At 42.5% G+C, this 25,010-nt stretch overlaps 2 protein-coding genes across 3 annotated transcripts in view; one reads left to right on the top strand and one right to left on the bottom strand.

Annotated features, from left to right (window-relative positions):
- The window catches only part of LOC121551752 (glycerol-3-phosphate dehydrogenase, mitochondrial), a 40,681-nt gene extending 25,971 nt beyond the window's left edge, over positions 1-14,710 (bottom strand). Inside the window, exons 1-4 of one of the 2 annotated variants that reach the window (XM_041864488.1) lie at positions 14,595-14,710; positions 4,351-4,457; positions 4,031-4,039; positions 3,139-3,310 (exon numbers count right to left, since the gene is read on the bottom strand). In XM_041864488.1, the coding sequence (XP_041720422.1) occupies positions 3,139-3,310; positions 4,031-4,039; positions 4,351-4,452 (283 nt within the window). In that variant the 5' untranslated portion in view covers positions 4,453-4,457; positions 14,595-14,710. The remainder of the gene's footprint in view (positions 1-3,138; positions 3,311-4,030; positions 4,040-4,350; positions 4,458-14,594) is intronic. The other variant, XM_041864493.1, reaches the window with a different exon arrangement.
- Positions 14,711-17,834: 3,124 nt separating this feature from the next.
- LOC121551741 (nuclear receptor subfamily 4 group A member 2) lies at positions 17,835-24,566 on the top strand. The gene is made up of 8 exons (XM_041864480.1): positions 17,835-18,008; positions 18,604-18,708; positions 18,947-19,818; positions 20,387-20,516; positions 20,683-20,846; positions 21,229-21,431; positions 21,593-21,771; positions 21,885-24,566. The coding sequence occupies exons 3-8, from the start codon at positions 18,949-18,951 to the stop codon at positions 22,139-22,141; spliced, it is 1,803 nt and encodes a 600-aa protein (XP_041720414.1). The 5' UTR covers positions 17,835-18,008; positions 18,604-18,708; positions 18,947-18,948; the 3' UTR covers positions 22,142-24,566.
- Positions 24,567-25,010: the final 444 nt, after the last annotated feature.

Below are 25,010 nucleotides of genomic sequence, written 5' to 3'. Positions count from 1 at the left end.
ACAGGACATATTTAAAAAGTCAGTTCCAATACCATATTTACATGTGCAGGGATACTGGAGCAGCATAGATAATTGATTAGGATGTAAATGGTAATCGCAAGAGGAACCCTCATCAGGGGAACAAAAGAGACATATTTCAAGTTTTGGTGATTGGACTCTGGTCTCTTCTGGGGAAAATAATCCTAGCTATTCTGGAGTTCCAGCCTCTGGAGCTGGCTTCTGAAGCGCCTTACTGTGACACTCTGGCTCCACGGACCTTGATATTTGAGCCAGGGTTGTTTAGTTTCATTGTTTGGGTGTATTTCTATGTTGGGGATTTCTGGTTGTGCATTTTCTATGTTTGGTTAATTGTTCTTGATTAGTCGTATGACTCCCAATCGGAGGTAACGAGTGTCAGCTGTCGGCTCGTTATCTCTGATTGGGAGCCATATTTATACTGTGTGAGTTCACTTTGTGTTGTGGGTTATTGTTTCTTTGTTGCTATTAGTCGTAGTTCTGTTTAGAACTTCACGTATCGTCATTTGTTGTTTTCTTCGTGGTTGCTTTAAGTTAATAAAGTCATCATGTTCACTCGCAACGCTGCGCATTGGTCTCCTCCTTCAGACGATCGTGACAGAATAACCCACCAAAAAAGGACCAAGCAGCGCGTCCAGGAGCAAGGGGTCTGGACACAGGAGTTATGGATGCCTCCTAAGGACTTTTGGACATGGGAGGAGATTCGGGCTGGAAAGGGTCCTTGGGCACAACCGGAGGAACATCATCGCCCTCGTGAAGAGCTGGAGGCAGCTGCAGCCGAGAGGAGGTGGTCGGAGGAGGAATATCACCGCCCTCGTGAAGAGCTGGAGGCAGCTGCAGCCGAGAGGAGGTGGTATGAAGAGGAAGCGCGGAGTCGAGGCTGGAAGCCCGTGGTTACTCCCCAAAAATTTTTTGGGGGGGGGCACATGGCTTGAGCGCCTGGGCAGCAGGAGGCTGCCACAGGGAGAAAAGGAGAGAAGGCTATCGGATTACGGGAGCCATTGGCGAGTAGAGGGAGGGAAGTTGTTGTGGCACGGCATGAGAGACTGAAGTGTGTTCCCAGTCTGGTCCGGTCCGTTCTTGATCCCCAGTTAAGGCCAGTGGTGGGTGTTCCCGGTACGGTCCGGCCTGTTCCTACTCCACGCACCAGGTCCACGATGTGCGTCGCCAGCCGGCCTGAACTGGCCGTCTGCCCAACGGCGCCTGAACTGCCCGTCTGCCCAACGCCGTCTGAACTGCCCGTCTGCCCAACGCCGTCTGAACTGCCCGTCTGCCCAACGGCGCCTGAACTGCCCGGCTGCCCAACGCCGTCTGAACTGCCCGTCTGCCCAACGCCGTCTGAACTGTCCGTCTGCCCAACGCCGTCTGAACTGCCCGTCTGTACTGAGCCTGCAAAGCCGCCCGTCTGCCATGAGCCTTCAGAGCCGTCCGCCAGACCGGAGCCGCTAGAGCTCTCCGCCAGACAGGATCAGCCAGAGCCTTCCGCCAGACAGGATCAGCCAGAGCCTTCCGCCAGACAGGATCAGCCAGAGCCTTCCGCCAGACAGGAGCAGCCAGAGCCTTCCGCCAGACAGGAGCAGCCAGAGCCTTCCGCCAGACAGGAGCAGCCAGAGCCTTCCGTCAGACCGGATCCGCCAGAGCCGTCCAGCCAGGATCCGCCAGAGCTGTCCAGCCAGGATCCGCCAGAACCGTCTAGCCAGGATCCGCCAGAGCCGTCTAGCCAGGATCCGCCAGAGCCGTCCAGCCAGGATCCGCCAGAGCCGTCCAGCCAGGATCCGCCAGAGCCGTCCAGCCAGGATCCGCCAGAGCCGTCCAGCCAGGATCCGCCAGAGCCGTCCAGCCTGGATCCGCCAGAGCCGTCCCGCCAGGATCCGCCAGAGCCGTCCCGCCAGGATCCGCCAGAGCCGTCCCCGCCAGGATCCGCCAGAGCCAGCCAGCCAGGATCCGCCATCTAGTCAGGTACTGCCCCTTAGTCCGGTACTGCCCCGTAGTCCGGTGCCGCCCTAATCCAGTGGGGTTTAGTTGGGGGGTGGTCATGAGGAAGGGAATACGGAAGCGGATAGTGACTAAGGTGGGGTGGGGACCACGACCTGGGCCAGAGCCGCCACCAGGGACAGACGCCCACCCAGACCCTCCCCGAGACTGTATGCTGGTGCGCCCGGAGGTCGCACCTTTAGGGGGGGGTAATGTGACACTCTGGCTCCACGGACCTTGATATTTGAGCCAGGGTTGTTTAGTTTCATTGTTTGGGTGTATTTCTATGTTGGGGATTTCTGGTTGTGCATTTTCTATGTTTGGTTAATTGTTCTTGATTAGTCGTATGACTCCCAATCGGAGGTAACGAGTGTCAGCTGTCGGCTCGTTATCTCTGATTGGGAGCCATATTTATACTGTGTGAGTTCACTTTGTGTTGTGGGTTATTGTTTCTTTGTTGCTATTAGTCGTAGTTCTGTTTAGAACTTCACGTATCGTCATTTGTTGTTTTCTTCGTGGTTGCTTTAAGTTAATAAAGTCATCATGTTCACTCGCAACGCTGCGCATTGGTCTCCTCCTTCAGACGATCGTGACACTTACAGGCTGAGCCCCAGGGAGACGGCTTGGATGCAGCTTCTGCACAATGACTAGGAGGTTATGCAACATCAGGACAGAGAATATACAACCGATGCTGTGAGGGGGGACTGGAACAAAAGTGTGCAGCCGCTCAAAATCCTTGCAAAATGCGGATCCAAACTGCAGTTGTTGTGACAGTTGAATAAAGGGGATTCATCAGAATTTGAGAGAGAAAAATGTGTGTGACTAATCAAAATAGTTTTGCCTTAATAGTTTGTGATATCCACAATGAAGTGGTCATAGTTTACGTACAGCAATCAGCCAATTTCACTATGCTTCTTAGAGGTTATTTTACAGAGATTAGTCATACCATGAGCCCAGATTATTGTCTGCTGATGATATTCTAAAACATGATGATAGAAATTCTGGACTTGCTTCAAGACAGAAGCTGGTCAACCCTGAGGGGTGCAAAGAAATTATCCACATGCAAAAGACATGCAGGGGAAAGGACAGTTAACGCATTAGGTACAACTGGTAGACTGCAAGTGACAAAGACTGCAAAAGGCAACTTACTCCGTGTCACAGCGTCTAAGGCACAACCTGAACCCGTGGCTCCTCCCCCTACAACGAGAACATCAAACTCCTGGGTGTTGCGTAAGGCCGTTAGCTGGGCTTGCCTGGATGGGAGCTCGTCTTGGAAGGCCATGTTCACCTGTTCAATCGCCTCCACGCGCGATAGTCGGGCCTAGACCATCCACACAAACAAACCAGTCATCCATTTCATTGTCATATGACTCCAGGGGACAGTGCACATTAATAAATGTGTTTCATTATTATGCACGTCTTCACATTCTTTATGATGGATTTAGGAAAAAAGAAACCATGCATTTTCTGTGGGAAAAAACCTCAGACCCTACCAAGGAATAAAAAACAATAAATCACATGCTAATTTATAACAACCCCCCTACTACCCCACCCTATTTCAAAATATTGTCAATTTAGATTAATGACTAAATCTGCATGCTACATGCATATGTGTTAAGCTAAGATGGTAAAGTACAAAAATATATTGACAAACTAATAAAAGAAAGCTAATAAAATCCACAAAAAAAGTATTTATAGTAGAGTAATAGTACAGTAACTAAAGATTATAACCAGATTATCTACAACATAGCGAACAAACAGACAAAAAACTGCAGAAGAGGTCAGTCAAAGTCTCTATCAGTAAGGAGATGTGAGGTAATATATATAATAATATATGCCATTTAGCAGACGCTTTTATCCAAAGCGACTTACAGTCATGCGTGCATACATTTTTGTGTATGGGTGGTCCCGGGGATCAAACCCACTACCTTGGCGTTACAAGCGCCGTGCTCTACCAGCTGAGCTACAGAGGTACCCGCCTTCTTAGCAGCATGCATGCATAATGAGTGACATTGTATATCACTGCTTAGAAGATGCTTACCAATTCATACTTTGGGATGATGACATGGAATAAAAGAGAATGACACCAACAACAAAACAATAAGTAAAGTAGCCTATTAGTAGGGAAGGGATCAACCTTCCCAAACCATCTGCTGATAACTGGACCTAATCGTTTCTATACATAAACTTTTTAATACATAAAGAAATTGAAATTGAGATCTACAAGGACAAACATGACCAAAGTCACCAAAAAGTAACCAAAGCTTAGTTGATTTCTGCACATACAGTATTTGACCTGGCTGACATGCAGTCTTCAAGTTTCACTGAAGCATTTCAACAACATGGACGCTAGCAGCTCACCTGTTTTTTTCTGTATTCGGTCAGCTGTGTAAGGCCATAAAAGGCTACCAAGCCTCCACTTGCTATGACAGCAGTTCCTTTGACTGTCTTTCGGATTGCCATGCCACCTGTAAGACAAAATACAATTGGAACTGAGAAAAATACACATCAATAGGCATAGCCTATCATGATACTAATATGCATTTGAAAGCAGTTAGAATTAACCTACCCCTTTTTGTTTGTTCAGTTTGCAAAAAGTTTAGGAAGTTGCTCTCAAGGGCGTTAGTGTTGTGTTGGCTAATCTAACCTAATTTACAGTGGTGGTTTGGTCTGTGACTTTTTCCTGATACCATCAATCTCAACCAGAGTAGTAACCAAAGAAGTGTTAAACAAATCAAAATATATTTTATATTTGCGATTCTTCAAAGTAGCCACCCTTTGCCTTGATGACAGCTTTGCACACTCTTGGCATTCTCTCAACCAGCTTCATGAGGTATTCACCTGGTGCTGGAGGGGATGGCTGCCGTTTTATGGACTCTTAACCAACCGTGCTATTTAGTGTGTTTTTTCGCATTGTTTGTAACTTATTTTGTACATAATGTTGCTGCTACCGTCTCTTATGACCAAAAAGAGCTTCTGGACATCAGAACAGCGATTATTGACCTTGAACTGGACGAATAATTTTGATATAATGAGTCGGACGAGAGGGATTTGCTCCAGACACAAGACAGGGCCCTCATCCCCGTCATTCGCAGTAGAAAGAAAAGGAGATATCGCGGAAGGAGATTGGGGTGCTTGGTAAGGAGCCGGAGACGAGTGGCTAATCTGCCTTTGCCATCGATAATATTGGCCAACTTACAATCGCTTGATAATAAAGTGGACAAACTACAGGCACGAATATCCTACCAACGGGACATTAAAAACTGTAATATCTTATGTTTCACGGAATCGTGGCTGAATGAAGACATGAATAACATACAGCTGGCGGGTTATACAGTGTATCGGCAGGATAGAACAGCAGCCTCTGGTAAGAAAGGGGTGGCGGTATATGTATATTTGTAAACAACAGCTGGTGTACGATATCGAAGGACGTCTGGAGGTTTTGCTTGCCTGAGGTAGAGTATCTCATGATAAGCTGTAGACCACACTATCTACCAAGAGATTTTTCATTTATATTCTTCGTAGCTGTCTATTTACCACCACAAACCGATGCTGGCACTAAGACCGCACTCAATGAACTGTATACGGCCATAAGCAAAGAGGAAAACGCTCATCCAGAGGCGGCACTCCTAGTGGCCGGGGACTTTAATGCATGGAAACTTAAATCCGTTTTTACCTCATTTCATGTTAAATGTGCAACCAGAGGGAAAAAAACTCTAGACCACCTTTACTCCACACACAGAGATGCGTACAAAGCTCTCCCTTGCCCTCCATTTGGCAAATCTGACCATAATTCCATCCTCCTGATTCCTGCTTACAAGCAAAAACGAAAGAAGGAAGCACCAGTGACTCGGTCAATAAAAAAGTGGTCTGATGAATCAGATGCTAAGCTACAGGACTGTTTTGCTAGCACAGACTGGAATATGTTCCGGGATTCTTCCGATGGCATTGAGGAGTACACCACATCAGTCACTGGCTTCATCAATAAGTGCATCGATGACGTCGTCCCCACAGTGACTGTACGTACATACCCCAACCAGAAGCCATGGATTACAGGCAACATCCGCACTGAGCTAAAGGGTAGAGCTGCCGCTTTCGAGGAGCGGGACTCTAACCCGGAAGCTTATAAGAAATCCCGCTATGCCCTCCGACGAACCATCAAACAGGCAAAGTGTCACTACAGGACTAAGATCGAATCGTACTACACCGGCTCCGACGCTTGTCGGATGTGGCAGGGCTTGCAAACTATTATAGACTACAAAGGGAAGCACAGCCGCGAGCTGGCCAGTGACACGAGCCTAACAGACGAGCTAAATTACTTCTTTGCTCGCTTCGAGGCAAGTAACACTGAAACATGCATGAGAGCATCAGCTGTTCCGGACGACTGTGTGATCACGCTCTCCGTAGACGATGTGAGTAAGACCTTTAAACAGGTCAACATTCACAAGGCCGCAGGGCCAGACGGATTACCAGGACGTGTACTCCGAGCATGCGCTGACCAACTGTCAAGTGTCTTCACTGACATTTTCAACATGTCCCTGACTGAGTCTGTAATACCAACATGTTTCAAGCAGACCACCATAGTCTCTGTGCCCAAGAACCCTAAGGTAACCTGCCTAAATGACTACCGACCCGTAGCACTCACATCTTTAGCCATGAAGTGCTTTGAAAGGCTGATCATGGCTCACATCAACACCATTATCCCAGAAACCCTAGACCCACTCCAATTTGCATACCGCCCCAACAGATCCACAGATGATGCAATCTCCATTGCGCTCCACACTGCCCTTTCACACCTGGACAAAAGGAACACCTATGTGAGAATGCTATTCATTGACTACAGCTCAACTTCAACACCATAGTGCCCTCTAAGCTCATCACTAAGCTAAGGACCCTGGGACACCTCCCTCTGCAACTGGATCCTTGACTTCCTGATGGGCCACCCCCAGGTGTTAAGGATAGGGTAACAACACATCCACCACGCTGATCTTCAACACCAAGGCCCCTCAGGGGTGCGTGCTCAGTCCCCTCCTGTACTGCCTGTTCACTCATGACTGCATGGCCAGGCACGACTCCAACACCATCATTACGTTTGCCGATGACACAACAGTGGTAGGCCTGATCACCGACAACGACGAGACAGCCTATAGGGAGGAGGTCAGAGACCTGGCCGTGTGGTGCCAGGACGACAACCTCTCCCTCAACGTGATCAAGACAAAGGAGATGATTGTGGACTGCAGGAAAAAGAAGAGGACCGAGCACGCCCCCATTCTCATCGATGGGGCTGTAGTGGAGCAGGTTGAGAGCTTCAAGTTCCTTGGTGTCCACATCACCAACAAACTAACATGGTCTAAGCACACCAAGACAGTCGTGAAGAGGGCACGACAAAACCTATTCCCCCTAAGGAGACTGAAAAGATTTGGCATGGGTCCTCAGATCCTCAAAAGGTTCTATAGCTGCACCATCGAGAGCATCCTGACTGGTTGCATCACCGCCTGGTATGGCAACTGCTTGGCCTCCGACCGCAAGGCACTACAGAGGGTAGGGCGTACAGCCCAGTACATCACTGGGGCCAAGCTTCCTGCCATCCAGGACCTCTATACCAGACGGTGTCAGAGGAAGGCCCTAAAAATTGTCAAAAACTCCAGCCACCCTAGTCATAGACTGTTCTCTCTGCTACCACACGGCAAGCGGTACCGGAGCGCCAAGTCTAGGTCCAAGAGGCTTCTAAACAGCTTCTACCCCCAAGCCATAAGACTCATCTAATCAAATGGCTACCCAGACTATTAGCATTGCCCCCCTCCCTTTTTTACGCTGCTGCTACTCTCTGTTTATTATCTATGCATAGTCACTTTAATAACTCTACCTACACTACCGTTCAAACGTTTGGGGTAACTTAGTTTTCAAAAGAAAAGCAATTTTTTTGTCCATTAAATTAACATCAAATTGATCAGAAATACAGTGTAGACATTGTTAATGTTGGAAATGGCTGATTTTTTATTGAATATCTACATAGGTGTACAGAGGCCCATTATCAGCAACCATCAGTCCTGTGTTCCAATGGCACGTTGTGTTTGCTAATCCAGGTTTATCATTTTAAAAGGCTAATTGATCATTACAAAACCCTTTTGCAATTATGTTAGCACAGCTGAAAACTGTTGTGCTGATTAAAGAAGCAATACAACTGGCCTTCTTGAGACTAGTTGAGTATCTGGTGCATCAACAATTGTGGGTTCGATTACAGAATCAAAATGGCCAGAAACAAATAACTTTCTTCTGAAACTCGTCAGTCTATTCTTGTTCTGAGAAATGAAGGCTATTCCATGTGAGAAATTGCCAAGAAACTGAAGATCTCGTACAACGCTGTGTACTACTCCCTTCACAGAACAGTGCAAACTGTCTCTAACCAGAATAGAAAGAGAAGTGGGAGGCCCCGGTGCACAACTGAGCAAGAGGACAAATACATTGGTGTCTAGTTTGAGAAACAGGCGCCTCACAGGTCCTCAACTGACAGCTTCATTAAATAGTGCTCTTTCCATGACATAGACTGACCAGGTGAATCCAGGTGAAAGCTATGATCCCTTATTGATGTCACTTGTTAAATCCACTTCAATCAGTGCAGATGAAGGGGAGGAGAGAGGTTAAAGGAGAATTTTTAAGCCTTGAGACAATTGAGACATGGATTGTGTATGTGTGCCATTCAGAGCGTGAATGGGCAAGACAAAATATTTAAGTGCCTTCGAACGGGGTATGGTAGTAGGTGCCAGGCGCACCGGTTTGTGTCAAGAACTGCGACACTGCTGGGTTTTTCATGCTCAACAGTTTCCCGTGTGTATCAAGAATGGTCCACCACCCAAAGGACATCCAGCCAACTTGACACAACTGTGGGAAGCATTGGAGTCAACATGGGCCAGCATCCCTGTGGAATGCTTTCAACACCTTCTAGAGTCCATTGTTTTGTATACTCAGTGTATATCTAAACTATGCGTAGGAATAATTTGGAACAGATTTCCAAAATTAAAATCACTTGGAGCTGATTTGCTTGTGTTTTTAAGGTCTTTTATGTCCAACAATAAAAAACATATTCTTGTTTTTTGCTCAGAAAACTTGGGGGGCCAAGTACAGTTGTGGAACCCTGGCCTAGCCTATTCAACTGTTGCCAGGACACCCTCCTCATCGGCACCACAAGTTGGAGAACAGGCACAAGGTGAGAAAATCCTGCCATCCAGCTGCTTAAGGAGAAAGCCATGCAGCTTATACAAAGCTTGAGCTAATTCCCTCATCCATTCTAGGAGACTTTAGATGGACCGAAATGGAATCACAGCGAATTATGAAGCAAAGATGGAATAACAGTAAACAGTGGCAAGTGGCTCAGGGTCAGAGACAATGTTGCCTCATGATTTCCTCTATTTCTGGTTCTAATATGAATAAATTAGTTCATTGAATAATAGAGAGGTGATTTTAGACTGAGTAAGACAAAATCACATCTAATCAAAACCTAGCAATTTGAAATAAAAGTAGATAAACTGTCCTAAAAACAGGCTAGACCTAAATTCATACAAAGCCTAACAGTGAGATTTAGGCTAGGCCTAACTTTGCCTGTTTGGATCCCCTTGTCTTCCACAATGATTAAGCTAGCTAGATTAATCATCAAAACAAGCTTGACAAAGAAACTATAGGTTTCCCTGATTTTCACTTGAGCACAATCCAACAGGCAATTGATTGTGGCATCAAGGCCACCTGCAGCTTCAGAATACATTTTGAGAAAGAAAAAAGGGGGAAAAAAACACCCCAACTAGGAAATATTGCCCCACGACATGAATATGCAGGCACTCGATACCAGCAGTGTCATTACTAATGTTGCTGCCAATTACAGAGCATGTCATGACACTGTGATTCATGAATATTCATCACTGACTGATATAGAGGCAGTGCTATGCAAAGGCCTTCATCCCCATTTTACTGTCTCATTGTGAATGGTGAACAGGTACCTCCATCATACCATGGCGGCGTCTTCCAGCTGCAAGACAAGCTGTTCCATAAGGCATTGCTAGTTAACAGTATGTTATATAAAGGTGTATTAAAGTGATTAAGTGCTCCCTGGCTCTAAAGAGTAGGCATTAAAGCATATTAAGTAGACATTTAAGCTTGTAAAATGGGAATGTAGAAATGGAAAGAAGACATAGGGCAATGGAATGCCTTTAGGGTGAGACTGCTCGGAAAGTTAAGATTCCATCCAGTCCGTGTCATGAAGTTGGTCAGTTCTATCAACAAATATATATCAAATAGCCTACTGTGGCAAATTCTTATCCCCTGAGCTACTAAACTTGCCTAAATCCATGTATCAGTATGCAACCAAATCCTTTATCCTAGTTAACATTGAGTGACCTGAAACATTGCATTGTAGTAACAAAGGCAGATACTGGGTAATACTGCCAGTGATGGTTATTACATCAATAGGTTACCTGGGTCAATCCACGAAAAGAATGCCTTTTGCATTCCGGTAGAAATTGTGCACCAATATTGAATTTAAAAGCCTGTTATATTAAATGAAGTGCCCTTTAATATAGAATAAAGATTTGCTAAAGTGCCAAAATTCAGCATTTTGACATGTCCCTCCGTGCACCCTCTGTGACTTCCAGGAATATTTTAACCCACTTAACGCCAACATTTCTCCAGGTTTTCACCATCATTGTAAATAAAGCCCTAGTTATTTTGTTGCTTTGACAAAGTCATTTTTGAAGATAAGTATTTGTTTAATGTGATTAGTGATTCATTTTCGTCTGTCGCTTATTTTAAGGTCAACCCTGTTACGTGAACAGAACTCTCGTTTTAATATGGAGAAACTATTCCTTTTTAAATATGTTTTTCAAAAGAAAGATTAAACAAAGCAGGTGAGCTGGTTCTACTCTTTTTGGCCATTTTCTGGTGCTTTGTGGTGGAAGACTGAGTGGGTCAAGCTCAACACGTCAACCCTGCTACCCATAGATAGGGTTACAGGCTAGAAAATTTTTAACAATTTCATTTTTGGGGGGTGAAGCTTGCATTAAATTGCCCCTCCCTGTTGCACACAATAAGCTTCCATTCCCCGTATCACAAGGGGATTCATGGCTGATTTAAGATGAAATCGTCAACCCTGTTATGGTCAAACCTGTGACTTTGTTTGGCACTTAAAGAGAGACTGAACACATGTTTCTCTGTTGCTCATTAAGAAAAAACAGATTTCAGTCTTGGGGGTGTGGTTCGATGTGGCATTTATTGATGTTTGTCCTCCATGAGAACCATAGGAAAAAAGGCAGTATTACTTCCTCAAAATGTATAATTCATGTTTACGTTTTTGCCGAGGAGGTTTTAGTTGCGCAATTTAAAATCTAGCTACAGTGAGGGAAAAAAGTATTTGATCCCCTACTGATTTTGTACGTTTGCCCACTGACAAAGACATGATCAGTCTATAATTTTAATGGTAGGTTTATTTGAACAGTGAGAGACAGAATAACAACAAAACAATCCAGAAAAACACATGTCAAAAATGGTATACATTGATTTGCATTTTAATGAGGGAAATAAGTATTTGACCCCTCTGCAAAACATGACTTAGTACTTGGTGGCAAAACCCTTGTTGGCAATCACAGAGGTCAGACGTTTCTTGTAGTTGGCCAACAGGTTTACACACATCTCAGGAGGGATTTTGTTCCACTCCTCTTTGCAGATCTTCTCCAAGTCATTAAGGTTTCGAGGCTGACGTTTGGCAACTCAAACCTTCAGCTCCCTCCACAGATTTTCTATGGGATTAAGATCTGGAGACTGGCTAGGCCACTCCAGGACCTTAATGTGCTTCTTCTTGAGCCACTCCTTTGTTGCCTTGGCAATGTGTTTTGGGTCATTGTCATGCTGGAATACCCACCCACGACCCATTTTCAATGCCCTGGCTGAGGGAAGGAGGTTCTCACCCAAGATTTGACGGTACATGGCCCCGTCCATCGTCCCTTTGATGCGGTGAAGTTGTCCTGTCCCCTTAGCAGAAAAACACCCCCAAAGCATGTTTCCACCTCCATGTTTGACGGTGGGGATGGTGTTCTTGGCGTCATAGGCAGCATTCCTCCTCCTCCAAACACGGCGAGTTGAGTTGATGCCAAAGAGCTCGATTTTGGTCTCATCTGACCACAACACGTTCACCCAGTTCTCATCTGAATCATTCAGATGTTCATTGGCAAACTTCAGACGGCATGTTTATGTGCTTTCTTGAGCAGAGGGACCTTGCGGGCGCTGCAGGATTTCAGTCCTTCACTGCGTAGTGTGTTACCAATTGTTTTCTTGGTGACTATGGTCCCAGCTGCCTTGAGATCATTGACAAGATCCTCCCGTGTAGTTCTGGGCTGATTCCTCACCGTTCTCATGATCATTGCAACTCCACGAGGTGAGATCTTGCATGGAGCCCCAGGCCGAGGGAGATTGACAGTTATTTTGTGTTTCTTCCATTTGCGAATAATCGCACCAACTGTTGTCACCTTCTCACCAAGCTGCTTGGCGATGATCTTGTAGCCCATTCCAGCCTTGTGTAGGTCTACAATCTTGTCCCTGACATCCTTGGAGAGCTCTTTGGTCTTGGCCATGGTGGAGAGTTTGGAATCTGATTGATTGATTGCTTCTGTGGACAGGTGTCTTTTATACAGGTAACAAACTGAGATTAGGAGCACTCCCTTTAAGAGTGTGCTCCTAATCTCAGCTCGTTACCTGTATAGAAGACACCTAGGAGCCAGAAATCTTTCTGATTGGGAGGGGGTTAAATAGTTATTTCCCTCATTAAAATGCAAATCAATTTATAACATTTTTGACATGCGTTTTTCTGGATGTTTTTGTTGTTATTCTGTCTCTCACTGTTCAAATAAACCTACCATTAAAATTATAGACTGATAATTTCTTTGTCAGTGGGGAAATGTACAAAATCAGCAGGGGATCAAATACATTTTTCCCTCACTGTAAGGTGTTTGGTGTAGTATTTCTCAAGTTGAAAAATTGCATCTTGTCTTAATGTATGTAAACAAAGTCAGATCCACTGCGCTGATGGGCTGGTGTGTCTCACTGTCTGTGTGTTCTGCGTACGGCCCAGTACATCACTGGGGCAAAGCTTCCTGCCATCCAGGACCTCTATACCAGGCGGTGTCAGAGGAAGGCCCTCAAAATTGTCAAAGACTCCAGCCACCCTAGTCATAGACTGTTCTCTCTGCTACCGCACGGCAAGCGGTACCGGAGTGCCAAGTCTAGGTCCAAAAGACTTCTCAACAGCTTCTACCCCCAAGCCATAAGACTCCTGAACAGCTAATCATGGCTACCCGGACTATTTGCACTGCCCCCCCCACCCCATCCTTTTTACGCTGCTGCTACTCTGTTAAGTATTTATGCATAGTCACTTTAACTCTACCCACATGTACATATTACCTCAACTACCTCAACTAGTCGGTGCCCCCGCACATTGACTCTGCAACGGTACCCCCCTGTATATATAGCCTCCCTACTGTCACTTTATTTTACATCTGCTCTTTTTTTTCTCAACACTTTTTTTGTTGTTGTTTTATTTTTACTTTTTTTGTTTAAAATAAATGCACTGTTGGTTAAGGGCTGTAAGTAAGCATTTCACTGTAATGTCTGCACCTGTTGTATTCGGCGCATGTGACCAATAAAATTTGATTTGATTTGATTTGATTTGTTGTAGGATTGGATAGAGGCAATCCCTGTAGCTGTTTATCACGTGTTAGTGGCACTGGGCAAGTGAGCATTGTCGAATTCAAAACCCAACCCTCAAGTAAGTCATGATGAACTCACTTACAAAACTTTGGACGAGACTGACTTTATGAACAAAATTATCCTATTTACACTTTGTTGTCAATTTTTGACACTAAAATAAACACTTTCTATCAAAGAAGTTGTTTATTGCCTTCAGTTGCGCTTTAATAGGCATTTATTAGTCTATTAACTTTTTTTCACCAAGTTACACTTCTCAAAAGTGAATGACCCACCTACTCATGAGTTGCATGAGCAAGTTGCAACTTGTGTACTGTAGCCAAAAACAATGTATATTTCAATATGTATATTTCAATATTGCTAGCCTACATCTCTGCGCAACCTGACCTGTGTATCATTCTGGGTGGACTGGACATCCAGGCATTTCCATACTAGCTAGTAAATGTAGGCCTGCTATAGAGAAGCAGTCCATTATCATCATTATCAATTTAGCTAGCTTTGGTCCACGGATAGTGTCTGGTTAGTTAGGCTACTAGCTAGCTATCCATTATAAACAAATGGTTTATCTAGCTAGCTATTATTTAGCACTGACATGGTTGTTATGACAGGGCAGTTGCTGTAGCTAGCCTACTTGAGTAGTATTTCTACTCTAGCGAATTCAATCTCCCTAACTAACGTTAGCTCTAGCTAAGTGCAATGACATCTTGACAGACATAAGTCGTCACCTCGTAGCCTACTAAATGTTAGCTGAGCTGGCTACGGTAGCCAGAGTTATCAAGAGAAAACCACAGGTTCATAATGCATGCAAAAGAAGATGGCTCAGAATCTCTGGGTGCATTCTGACATGTATGCCGGGGACTTACAGTTCTTCCGATGTCTCTGGCAGCTATCAACCTGCACAGACCTCAGGATCAATGACTGCAGAGCATGAAAACAACAACTTGACAGCCCGGTAGGCGTCTGGTTGCTAGCAACAACCTATTGGCAGTCGAACCAGGAAGTAGATTAATATGATGAACATCACAGTAAACCAATTAAAATAGAGATAAGAGAGTCTTGTCCAATCATTATCGAGCATATTTTATCTTGGAGCTAAACTGGGCAACCCTTGCGCAGTGGTCTATTTGTGGCAGAGGCCGGTTTATCAGATGGTGACCTTGTCAGGGCTAGTGTGCCCTGTCCATAACAATGATGTATATAAACCCTGGATAGTTATGCTATGTTTTGGCCATGGAGAGGCTTTGAAGCCACCGGTCGGCCATATAGTCCTCCATAGGAATTAATGGAATTCTACAGTATTTCATTTAAATGTTTCAAGGACAAAATTACATGTATTTAAGTATTTTTGTTGTTGTAGTGGGGACAGTAACATTAGTACTTATTAGTACTTATAATTATACTTTAAGGAAAATGTTTTTGTATATTTTTTCATGATTTATTTTAATGTTTAATTTAAAAGTATGCATAATAAACGTGGCAAAAAGAAATGTACACATTAGTAAATGCATGTATATAGCTTCGAAAATATTTTTTACAACGTGGGGGAATGCCAAGATGGAGGCACGGTGGCTTCAAAACAGCGCCCCCTGTTAGGCATCTTATAGTGTATTTATAAATCATCGGTCCATAAGCAGTCATGATGGTTCTTGGACAGCACTTATTTCAGCACCTTGGACAGATCACTTTTTATTTTATTTTTTACTGTCTATGACAACAAAACACACCATTTTCAGCCCCATGGACAGCAAAAATGTTTTACAGTCCGTCTATGGACAGAACCCACTCACGCACTCGAGTACGCTCACCCCCCCCACACACACACACACACACATTTGACCGTGATTGGCAATATCAGTCTGAATTCCATCTACCACAGATAAATATATTTTGGGGGAAATATCTTTGCTCTGATTTGATTATATATGATTAGCACCCCACGTCCAAATGATTGTCAATTAATTGTGCATATAAATGAGGTACTTCGTTATTCTACAGTAAAATGGGCAATTAAACTGCTAATTGTATTTTCATTCTAAACTTTAATTGGTAAATGGATAACAGTAGGCTAATAATGTACAGTAACAACTCAGACTTTCAGGATAAAGTTGTTGGACTGTATTACTCATCCTTGTTAGGCAAATAAAACGTGCTTGTTGTTATATGCTAATAAACTAAGTTGCATTGGGTAAAAGGGTCAAATCAGTCCTTGATTTTTTTAAATGACAATGTATAATAATATGGGAGTATCTGTATGTATACGCAAAACCTGAAATGCTCCCATTTTGTATGGTCACTAAGACCTATAGGATGCCAAGCCTATGACAATTTGAGAAACTTTACAATTGACTCACCATACAAGAAAACCTGTAATTCACTGTAACTGATGCACATTAGGCCTACAACAAAGATAGGAGGCATTTTTTTATTCTGTTTTGAACACATAATATGGCCGTCTACTTTTTCAGAGGGTAGATTGAATAAGAGGTAGACACCATCCAGTTTTTCCAAGCAATTCATGCAAATACAACACTGTTTAAAAAACATTGATTTTACTAACCTAGTCTCATTCAGGATCTAGGCCTAGGCTAACAACTTCTGAAATTCTACTAAGCAAGTATACAGTGAAGTCTGCATTTACAAAACATTTCATTTTCCATGTCAGTATGGGTGATTTTATATGCTCCTAAAGTGTACTGCTCTGGCCTTAGTTCATTCAAGTCAGAGGTAAATAGGGATTGGATGATCTATGGGTGATGAACAATAGTGTCCTCTAGAGGTGAGTGCAACAATGAAGTGTTGTTAGGGTTCTCTCTCCACAGTCCACTAGTTATTACTACTTTATGACTATATGGGATAGAGACAGAGCTCACTGATCATGGACTATGTGTGTTCATAATTCCATGGAAATATGGACTTCAATTAACAAATAGGCAAGTATTAGACAATTGAATTGTTGGCCTAGGCCAACTAATTTTTCTTCCAATGCTGCATAAATTTGTCTTAGAATATTCACACCCTATCATTAGCCTCTGTGGCAGATCCATGCTATTAAAATAAACAGTCGTGGAAAAAGTGAGTAGGCCCATAGTGGATACACGTGCAGGTGTAAACTAAAGACCAGTAATATTGTTACAATACAAGAACAATATGGGCAGTACTATTTCTGGAGGTCTGTTGACTGCGTCAAAGCCTGCGTTTTCTGCGTCACTCTCCATTATGTGCTCTCCCTATCGCGTTTCCCTTTCTCGATTAAATTGGCTCAGCCATAAGAATTGGCTCTCCACACTTAATAATGAGCCCTGCCCACCCTATAGTCTGCTCATGAGCAGCAGAGAACATGACTGACGGCATGTGAAAAGACTAGGCCACACACCCACTCGATTATGAGGTCTAAATTTGGAGTCCAATTGAAATCTACTAGTTGATTTGAAAGATAGACAGAAATAATATTGACCCACCGTCCATTATTTAACCAAACAAAGTGGTGAACCGCTCTGGAGGCCACTACAGGCTGATTACGACATGCATGGATAAACAAATCACAGCCACTCAAACATTATTGAATGTTGAGCAAATATTCCACTTGTCAAAAACTGCTTATAGGCTACTGTGCTTTAGACTGACACATACTCGCACATTGCAGCAGAGCTTTACCTGTCAAATTCGTGTAAACCTCTGTGGCCTGCTGTGCGTCTTTCCTAGGCTATTTGAACACATTGCTGCTGCTGCTTCGAAACACCTAAGATGAGACACCTGGTTGAGGCTAAGGATGATAATGATGTGCAGCATGAACAGGTGATACGCTCAGTCTAAACAAAATTACACAGGAAAGCTTTACTTGAATATAAATATTCAAATGTTTGTTAAATAACGCGATTTCCACGTAGAAATAAGGTTTCCCAATACTTTTTATGGTATACAATCCATAAGGAGAGCAGTCTCAGGTGCACATATACACAGGCTATGCAACGGACTCAGCATCTTGGCTGGACCATGTTCCAAAAGGGATTGGTGCATGTCACTGGCGACGCAGATGACGTTGAGATGTGAAACACGTGGGCTGTGGTGCCGAGAGCTCACATAAACAAATGCACATTGGCAGACCGGGTAGTCGAAGGTTGTATCGCGCGCAGTGCTCTCACGAAGTCATACAGATTGCTTGGTTGGTATTGTAGGCTGTACTCTCGCTCACGCTTTGGAGCTTATTACAGAATTGAAGAACACTATCTACATGCTTTATGCATGGATTGACAACCACGATTCTGATGTGAAAGAAGGTAGGTTGGTTTATTTTAATAAGCGTTATGTTTATTTTAATAAGCGTTATGTGTCTGAATTTAGTTGTGACATCTTAGTTTAATTTTTTTATTGATTGGGAGGCATCAAACTAGTTTTTCTGTAACAGTTTATTTCTCACATATTGTGTCATGTTGAGAATTGTTACTTTGCACATTTGGAATGGTACTTACGGATAGAGAATTGTTACATTTTACATTGACTGTGCAACATTACTTTGGAAAGGAGAAGTTGAGAAAGTCATTGATGACAGTGCGGTCGAGGGTGGCTGTTCAGCGACATATGAACTTCTAATTTCTTCATTCAAAATGTCATGCGTGTGTATAGCCTATAACGGGCAACTACGAAGCACTGTGCGATTTTAAAGCTCATCCATATGGTTTTATAATGTACCTTTTGTCATTTAGGCTATACTGTAGGCTATGAGGCAAACATAAGTAAAAGCATAGTGAACATGTCGGAATATTGTGCTTATTAATTGCCTAACTTGTTTCTCATGGATTGATGGAGCATTGACTTATCTGATGGCATTGCGTTTTCTAGATGAATATAAGTTAAATGTATCTATTTCATTAGGGGACGATTCCAGAAAAAACACACTTTCTTGAATCCTGACCCCATACACCTCCAGACAACATTATCCATTTCAAGTGTCACCGAAAAACAGTCCAAAGACTCAAGGTAGGAAAGCTTATTCTACAGTCTATAATAAAGAATGATTATGAATCAATCTCGTAGTTCACTATTATTCCGATAGTCCGTGTAAAACATGCAACTTCAATAAGTTATCTGAACATCAGATCAGATCCGGATCAGAATTGTTTCTAATAATTGTTATTTTGTAGATGATTTGGCATGTCTATACTTTGTAGCTTGCAAATGGATTTGAACATGAACATTTTGCCCCTTTCGTTTTCAGCCATGCCCTGCGTTCAGGCTCAGTATGGGTCATCACCGCAAGGAGCCAGCCCCGCTTCGCAGAGCTACAGCTACCACACCGCTGGAGAATACAGCTGCGACTTCTTAACACCTGAGTTTGTTAAGTTTAGTATGGACCTGACCAACACTGAGATCACAGCTACTACTTCTCTCCCTAGTTTCAGTACATTCATGGACAACTATAGCACCAGTTACGACGTTAAACCGCCCTGTCTATATCAAATGTCCCATTCTGGAGAGCAGTCCTCAATCAAAGTCGAGGACGTCCAGATGCACAGCTATCATCAGCAGAGCCATTTGCCACCTCAGTCGGAAGAGATGATGGCCCACTCCGGCTCTATGTACTTCAAACCCTCCTCACCTCATGCCCCAACCACACCAAACTTCCAGGTTCAGCCCAATCACATGTGGGAGGACCCTGGGTCTCTCCACAGTTTCCACCAGAACTATGTGGCAGCGACCTCTCATATGATAGAGCAGCGCAAAAACCCGGTGTCAAGGCTGTCACTATTCTCATTCAAACAGTCCCCTCCTGGTACCCCTGTGTCGAGTTGCCAGATGCGATTCGATGGCCCACTGCATGTCTCCATGAACCACGACAACCCAGGGGCACACCGAGGCTTAGACAGCCAGAGCTTCGCGGTACCCAGTGCTCTAAGGAAACAGGCCGGCTTAGCCTTCCCTCACTCCCTTCAGCTCGGCCATGGACACCAGTTGATGGACAGCCAAGTTCATTCGCCCGCGTCCCGAGGATCACCATCAAACGAGGGTCTGTGCGCAGTGTGTGGGGACAACGCCGCTTGCCAGCATTATGGAGTGAGAACCTGCGAGGGTTGCAAAGGATTTTTTAAGGTGGGCATTCGTTGATTGTGAATTATGTAGCCTAATTCAATTATTACAATTATTAATTGTATTATTAGTCCTGTTATTTTTGTCAGATAATTGTAGTATTGTTATTTTAATATTCCCCTTATTATTAGTGGTGGGACTAGGCCTAGTTAACAATTATGACAACTATAATAACATTTGGATATAATTTTCATCACGTCATTTAAAACTGTTAGTGTTGTGAGCTCTTTTTGTGAAATGACAGTCTTGTCTGGACTAGGAAGTGCAATATTCCCCATGGTAAAATTGAATGGTCATTTCATTTCCAACCCCCAATTAAATAGCCTAATCTTACATCTTTAAATAGAGTTCGTCTCAGAGGGCCGTACAAATATGAATTCCCACGGATTTGTATTTACTGAATGTCTACCTCTCTGGTTCCTCGCATATATAACAGTCCAAAACTGGAAGGATTAATGTTCTGTTACAATATCAATTATCCTCCATAGCGCAGCTGAATGTGTGCCAACTGTGTATTCATTGTACAGGCACTGATGTCCATGCTAAAAGCCTGTTGTCTTTTTCTTTGCAGCGCACTGTTCAGAAAAATGCTAAATATGTGTGTTTAGCGAACAAAAATTGTCCTGTCGATAAACGCCGAAGAAACCGTTGCCAATACTGCCGTTTCCAGAAGTGCATGGTTGTCGGAATGGTGAAAGAGGGTAAGGACATATTATGGTCACTTTGATTGTTTGTGTCCATGCATGGCCATAAAACACCTGCGGTCCTGCGCGTAAAATTTGCGCGTAAAGCAAGTTGAACCTTTTACGCACAACAATTAAAGTTAAATACAAGTCTATATTTTCTCTTGTCTTCCTCTCAACACAGTTGTCCGGACTGCTAATCTAAAAGGTCGAAGAGGTCGTCTTCCCTCCAAACCTAAAAGTCCCCAAGACCCCTCACCACCCTCGCCACCTGTCAGTCTCATAAGTGCCCTTGTTAGGGCTCATGTCGATTCCAACCCGTCCATGTCTGTCTTGGACTACTCAAGAGTGAGTTTACCATTGAATTCCCTTTAACAAATTGTGTATGAACATAAACACTGTGCTGCTGATTTATAATATAATTAGAGTAAAAATACAACGTTTGTACAAAGCAGTGCATGTCTGGATGTATTTGATCCTGTTTGGATGTGCATTTGCCAGACTACAACTTCAAATGTTTTGTGCAAGACAGGTCTGCATTCTAAACTTTCTCAGTCTTTTCAGGTGGCATATTTTACTTAAGTAAATTACTTTGAAACGGAGAACTCAATAAAAAGAAGACATTAATGTAATAGTAAAAAAGCACTCCCGTCCTAGAAATAGGCTTTGCAATTTCACGGGTTATATATTTTAAAGGACCTCATTAAGCCCTGTTGAAATGAAATTCTAGTTTCAGGCTAACCCTGACTACCAAATGACTGGAGACGACACCCAGCACATCCAGCAGTTCTATGATCTCCTGACGGGTTCCATGGAGATTATCCGAGGTTGGGCGGAGAAGATCCCTGGGTTTTCTGATCTTCCGAAACAGGATCAGGATCTCCTCTTCGAATCAGCCTTCCTGGAACTTTTTGTTCTGCGGCTGGCATACAGGTAAGCCTCTTCTTAATTATTAAATAACCTCGACTATAATAAAGATCAGCCCCCTTCAAGCTCCGCTGTTTTGGCTTTTATTAGCTACCCAATAATTAGGAACCTCTTAAATCCCAATGTATTGCTCAAGGTAATTAATGACACTTTGTTATTAATTGCAGGTCCAACCCAGTGGAAGGCAAACTCATTTTTTGCAATGGGGTGGTCTTACACAGGCTGCAGTGCGTCCGGGGATTTGGGGAATGGATAGACTCGATTATGGAGTTTTCCTCTAACCTGCAGAGCATGAACATCGACATATCAGCATTCTCCTGCATCGCCGCTCTTGCCATGGTAACAGGTGCGCAAATAGGATATACTTCAATTTAATCACTCTCCCAAATGTTACACTGTTTAAATGCATTTCTTATATTCACCTTTTGGTAATTATGTTTTATTATTTTCACATTACAGAGAGGCATGGGCTTAAGGAACCCAAGAGGATTGAAGAACTTCAAAACAAGATAGTGAACTGCCTTAAAGACCAAGTGACATTTAATGGCGGAGGCTTGAATCGTCCGAACTACTTGTCAAAACTTTTGGGAAAGCTCCCTGAACTTCGCACCCTATGTACACAAGGTCTGCAACGTATCTTCTACTTAAAACTGGAAGACTTGGTTCCTCCGCCAGCAATAATTGACAAACTTTTCCTTGACACTCTACCTTTTTAAATTGACTTTAAAACGGACTTTTGACGAGCCCTCAAAGAACTTCCACAGACTCTGTTTGAGTCAGCCTAACAGATGTTAAAGATGTTATCTCCGAATATTTGCAAGCTCCATAGTACAATCCCCTACATTCTGATCAAGGATCCACGAAATAGATATAAAGAAGAGTGTGAAAATTGGGTTCAGAAAATCCACTGATGTTCGATTTTTTAAATGTAATTGCCAGAAATGTTGTGAGTAGCCAATGATCGACCCCACAGAGGGGAAAGTCTCCAAGGCTTCTCTTGACTTAATATGGACAATTCTCGACAAAGTTAAAAACTTTCTTGCAATTCTTATTCCTTATTGTTGACTAAACATCTGCTCCATTGATAACGCATACTGAGATGTAATATATTCCATTTATATATACACATATATGATAGATTGTGATGCGTCCAAATCGTCAATTTATAACACTTGTAAAAAGTTTGTTAATGACAAAATTTCATTTTACTTTTATGACTTGTGCCTATATGTGTTTCTGTCAGGATCCCAGAGGTACGAAAGTATTTCGAAAAGACAACGCATGTTGTAGGTTTTATAGGCACTGGCTGTCGAGGAGACATGTCTATATTATACATTATATACCGGACACTATGTAGTCTGCTAGATTTTATAAAGATTCGTAGTACTGGCACACCTTTTATGTATGACGCATATGTGAAAAAGTATCTCCATCTGTATAGATAAAAAGGGATCCATGGTGTTTGTAAAACTGTCAGACATTCCTTGTTTGTATGTGTTGTAAGTATTTGTTGCTGTTGAATATAAACGTTTATATATTTATTATTTTGTTGCCAAAAGCTACATTAAGCATGGAGCAATTTAAATGATTTCAAACCATCATAATTCATGCTGAGCACGTTGTCTATGTTTTATGTCTTATAGACGTTTAGATTGTTATAATTTTACACATTTGAAAATGAAAAATTCGTCCTATATAAAATATAAATAAGTGTGCGGTACATCCTTTGCCTTCATGGTGTATTTGAGTAGGCTATTGCAATGCATTCGGTGCCGAATTCCAAACGTTTAGAGAGAAAGAGATATTTAATGTTTACAAATAAAACCTTTAAATCATTTTTCTTGCGAAACAACTTCTCTTAACTGATTTTTCTTTACAAATACAGGTGCATCTAAATGAAATTATTTAATTCATCATTAATTGAGTTAAATATTGCTTTCCCGTAGGCATACATATATATTTTACATTTTGATGAAATTCTATCTCGGTAGCCCTATGCTGTATGGAATATGTTTAGTTTGTTCAGACTTAGCAGAAATGAGGTGTTACTAATTATGCTGTGATTCCAGTGAATGTTTGATTCCAGTGAAATAACTTACAATTTACATGAATGCAAAAACAAAAATAGATAACCCTCAGAAATTCGCATGCTTGCTTGAAAGGTAGGCTATATGGTGTACACTCTTAGAAAAAAAGGTTCTGGATAGAATCAAAAAGGTTTCTATGCTTGCTTCATATATGGCACCCCTTATTGTTAAATAAATCACCGACATTGGTTTCATATAGAACCCTATATGGAACCGAAGGATTCTATATGGAACCACTTTTGGTTCAGTGAAGAATAACCCCCGGGGTTCTGATCAAAAACCCTACAAAGGGGTTTATATAGAACCTTTAGGGGTGCCATAAATGAAGCAAGCAATAGAACCCCTTTTGGTTCTATACAGAACCTTTTTTTCTAAAAGTGTAGGCTAGTTTTTCATTGAGGTAGGATACTTTATTTGGATTTGTTTTGCAAGAAAATGGGGAATTCACACTAGCAGTTTCCTAAAAGAAGGCGGAACAGTCTTGGACTCAGAATAATGGACAAAACGTTTACATTGTTTATTAATTTCTCATATATAGCGACTGGCCTACTAAACCAAAAGACCAACAAGTGGGGACATTGACATTTCAAGGGAAGTAGAAGTGGCATGCTGATATTGCGTCCATATAGGGTCATCATTTGAAGGTCCATATTCTCAAATATGAAATTAATAGAATAAGTGACAGCTGAGAACATAATATGAGACTTCCTTGTCTTTATTTATGCAATCACTTCTTACAATTTGGAACGCGAAAAGATTCTCCAGAAGGACGGGTAGACTAGGCTGCTATGAAACCAAATAAGTAAAACAGTCCCAAAACAGTTGGATGGACGGCACATTTTGCATAATTTCTGACAGCTTGTGATTTTTGACAAACAGTTTCTGTAAAAAAACAAAACTACAAAACATTAGTCCTAAATCGGATTTATCGTGCACAAAATAATGGCCAGTCTAATAATAAAAAAAAGTAGGCGCTTTTTTGGAACGAAGTTAACAGACAAGGAGGGTCAATACTTTGGATTTATAGCGTATAGATTTAGGAAAATAACTAAATAAAGAATCCTCATTTCAATTTCACCAGTCTCAATAATTTTCATATAAAATATGACTATATCATTGCTGAAAATATACATTTAAGTTTAAGCTATAGTAGACTTTTGCTTAGCCTACTCGATGTCAGAGGTGCATAACCTTCAGCATTGAAATAGGTCTGTCATTTGTGAACTCAGACTATTCAAAGTTTTGTAAAGTTGTTCTAGTTATCAGTTGTTCCAGAGGTGTGAAAACAAACTTCAGAGCAGTATGCCGGCAGGATAGCCTATACCAAACAAGAAATTGCTCAAACTGAAAAGAGATAGCATCACGTTAATTCATTAGGGTATTGGGTCGTTGCAAGAAAATAGTGCCTTTTGCGTCCCTTTGATGTTTTAAGTAGTAATTGTGCACCAATATTGCATTTTAAAAAACTGTTATATTAAATGAAGTGCCATTTACTATA

Source organism: Coregonus clupeaformis, chromosome 4 (genome assembly GCF_020615455.1).
Source record: "Coregonus clupeaformis isolate EN_2021a chromosome 4, ASM2061545v1, whole genome shotgun sequence".
Lineage (NCBI taxonomy): Eukaryota > Metazoa > Chordata > Actinopteri > Salmoniformes > Salmonidae > Coregonus > Coregonus clupeaformis.
This window is presented reverse-complemented; position numbering and strand designations above follow the sequence as displayed.

Coding starts and splice junctions, on each gene's coding strand:
- LOC121551741 (XM_041864480.1), top strand. CDS start 18,949: ATGCCCTGCGTTCAGGCTCAGTATGGGTCATCACCGCAAGGAGCCAGC. Junction 19,819..20,386: donor GTTGCAAAGGATTTTTTAAG/GTGGGCATTCGT, acceptor TTTTCTTTGCAG/CGCACTGTTCAGAAAAATGC. Junction 20,517..20,682: donor TGTCGGAATGGTGAAAGAGG/GTAAGGACATAT, acceptor CTCTCAACACAG/TTGTCCGGACTGCTAATCTA.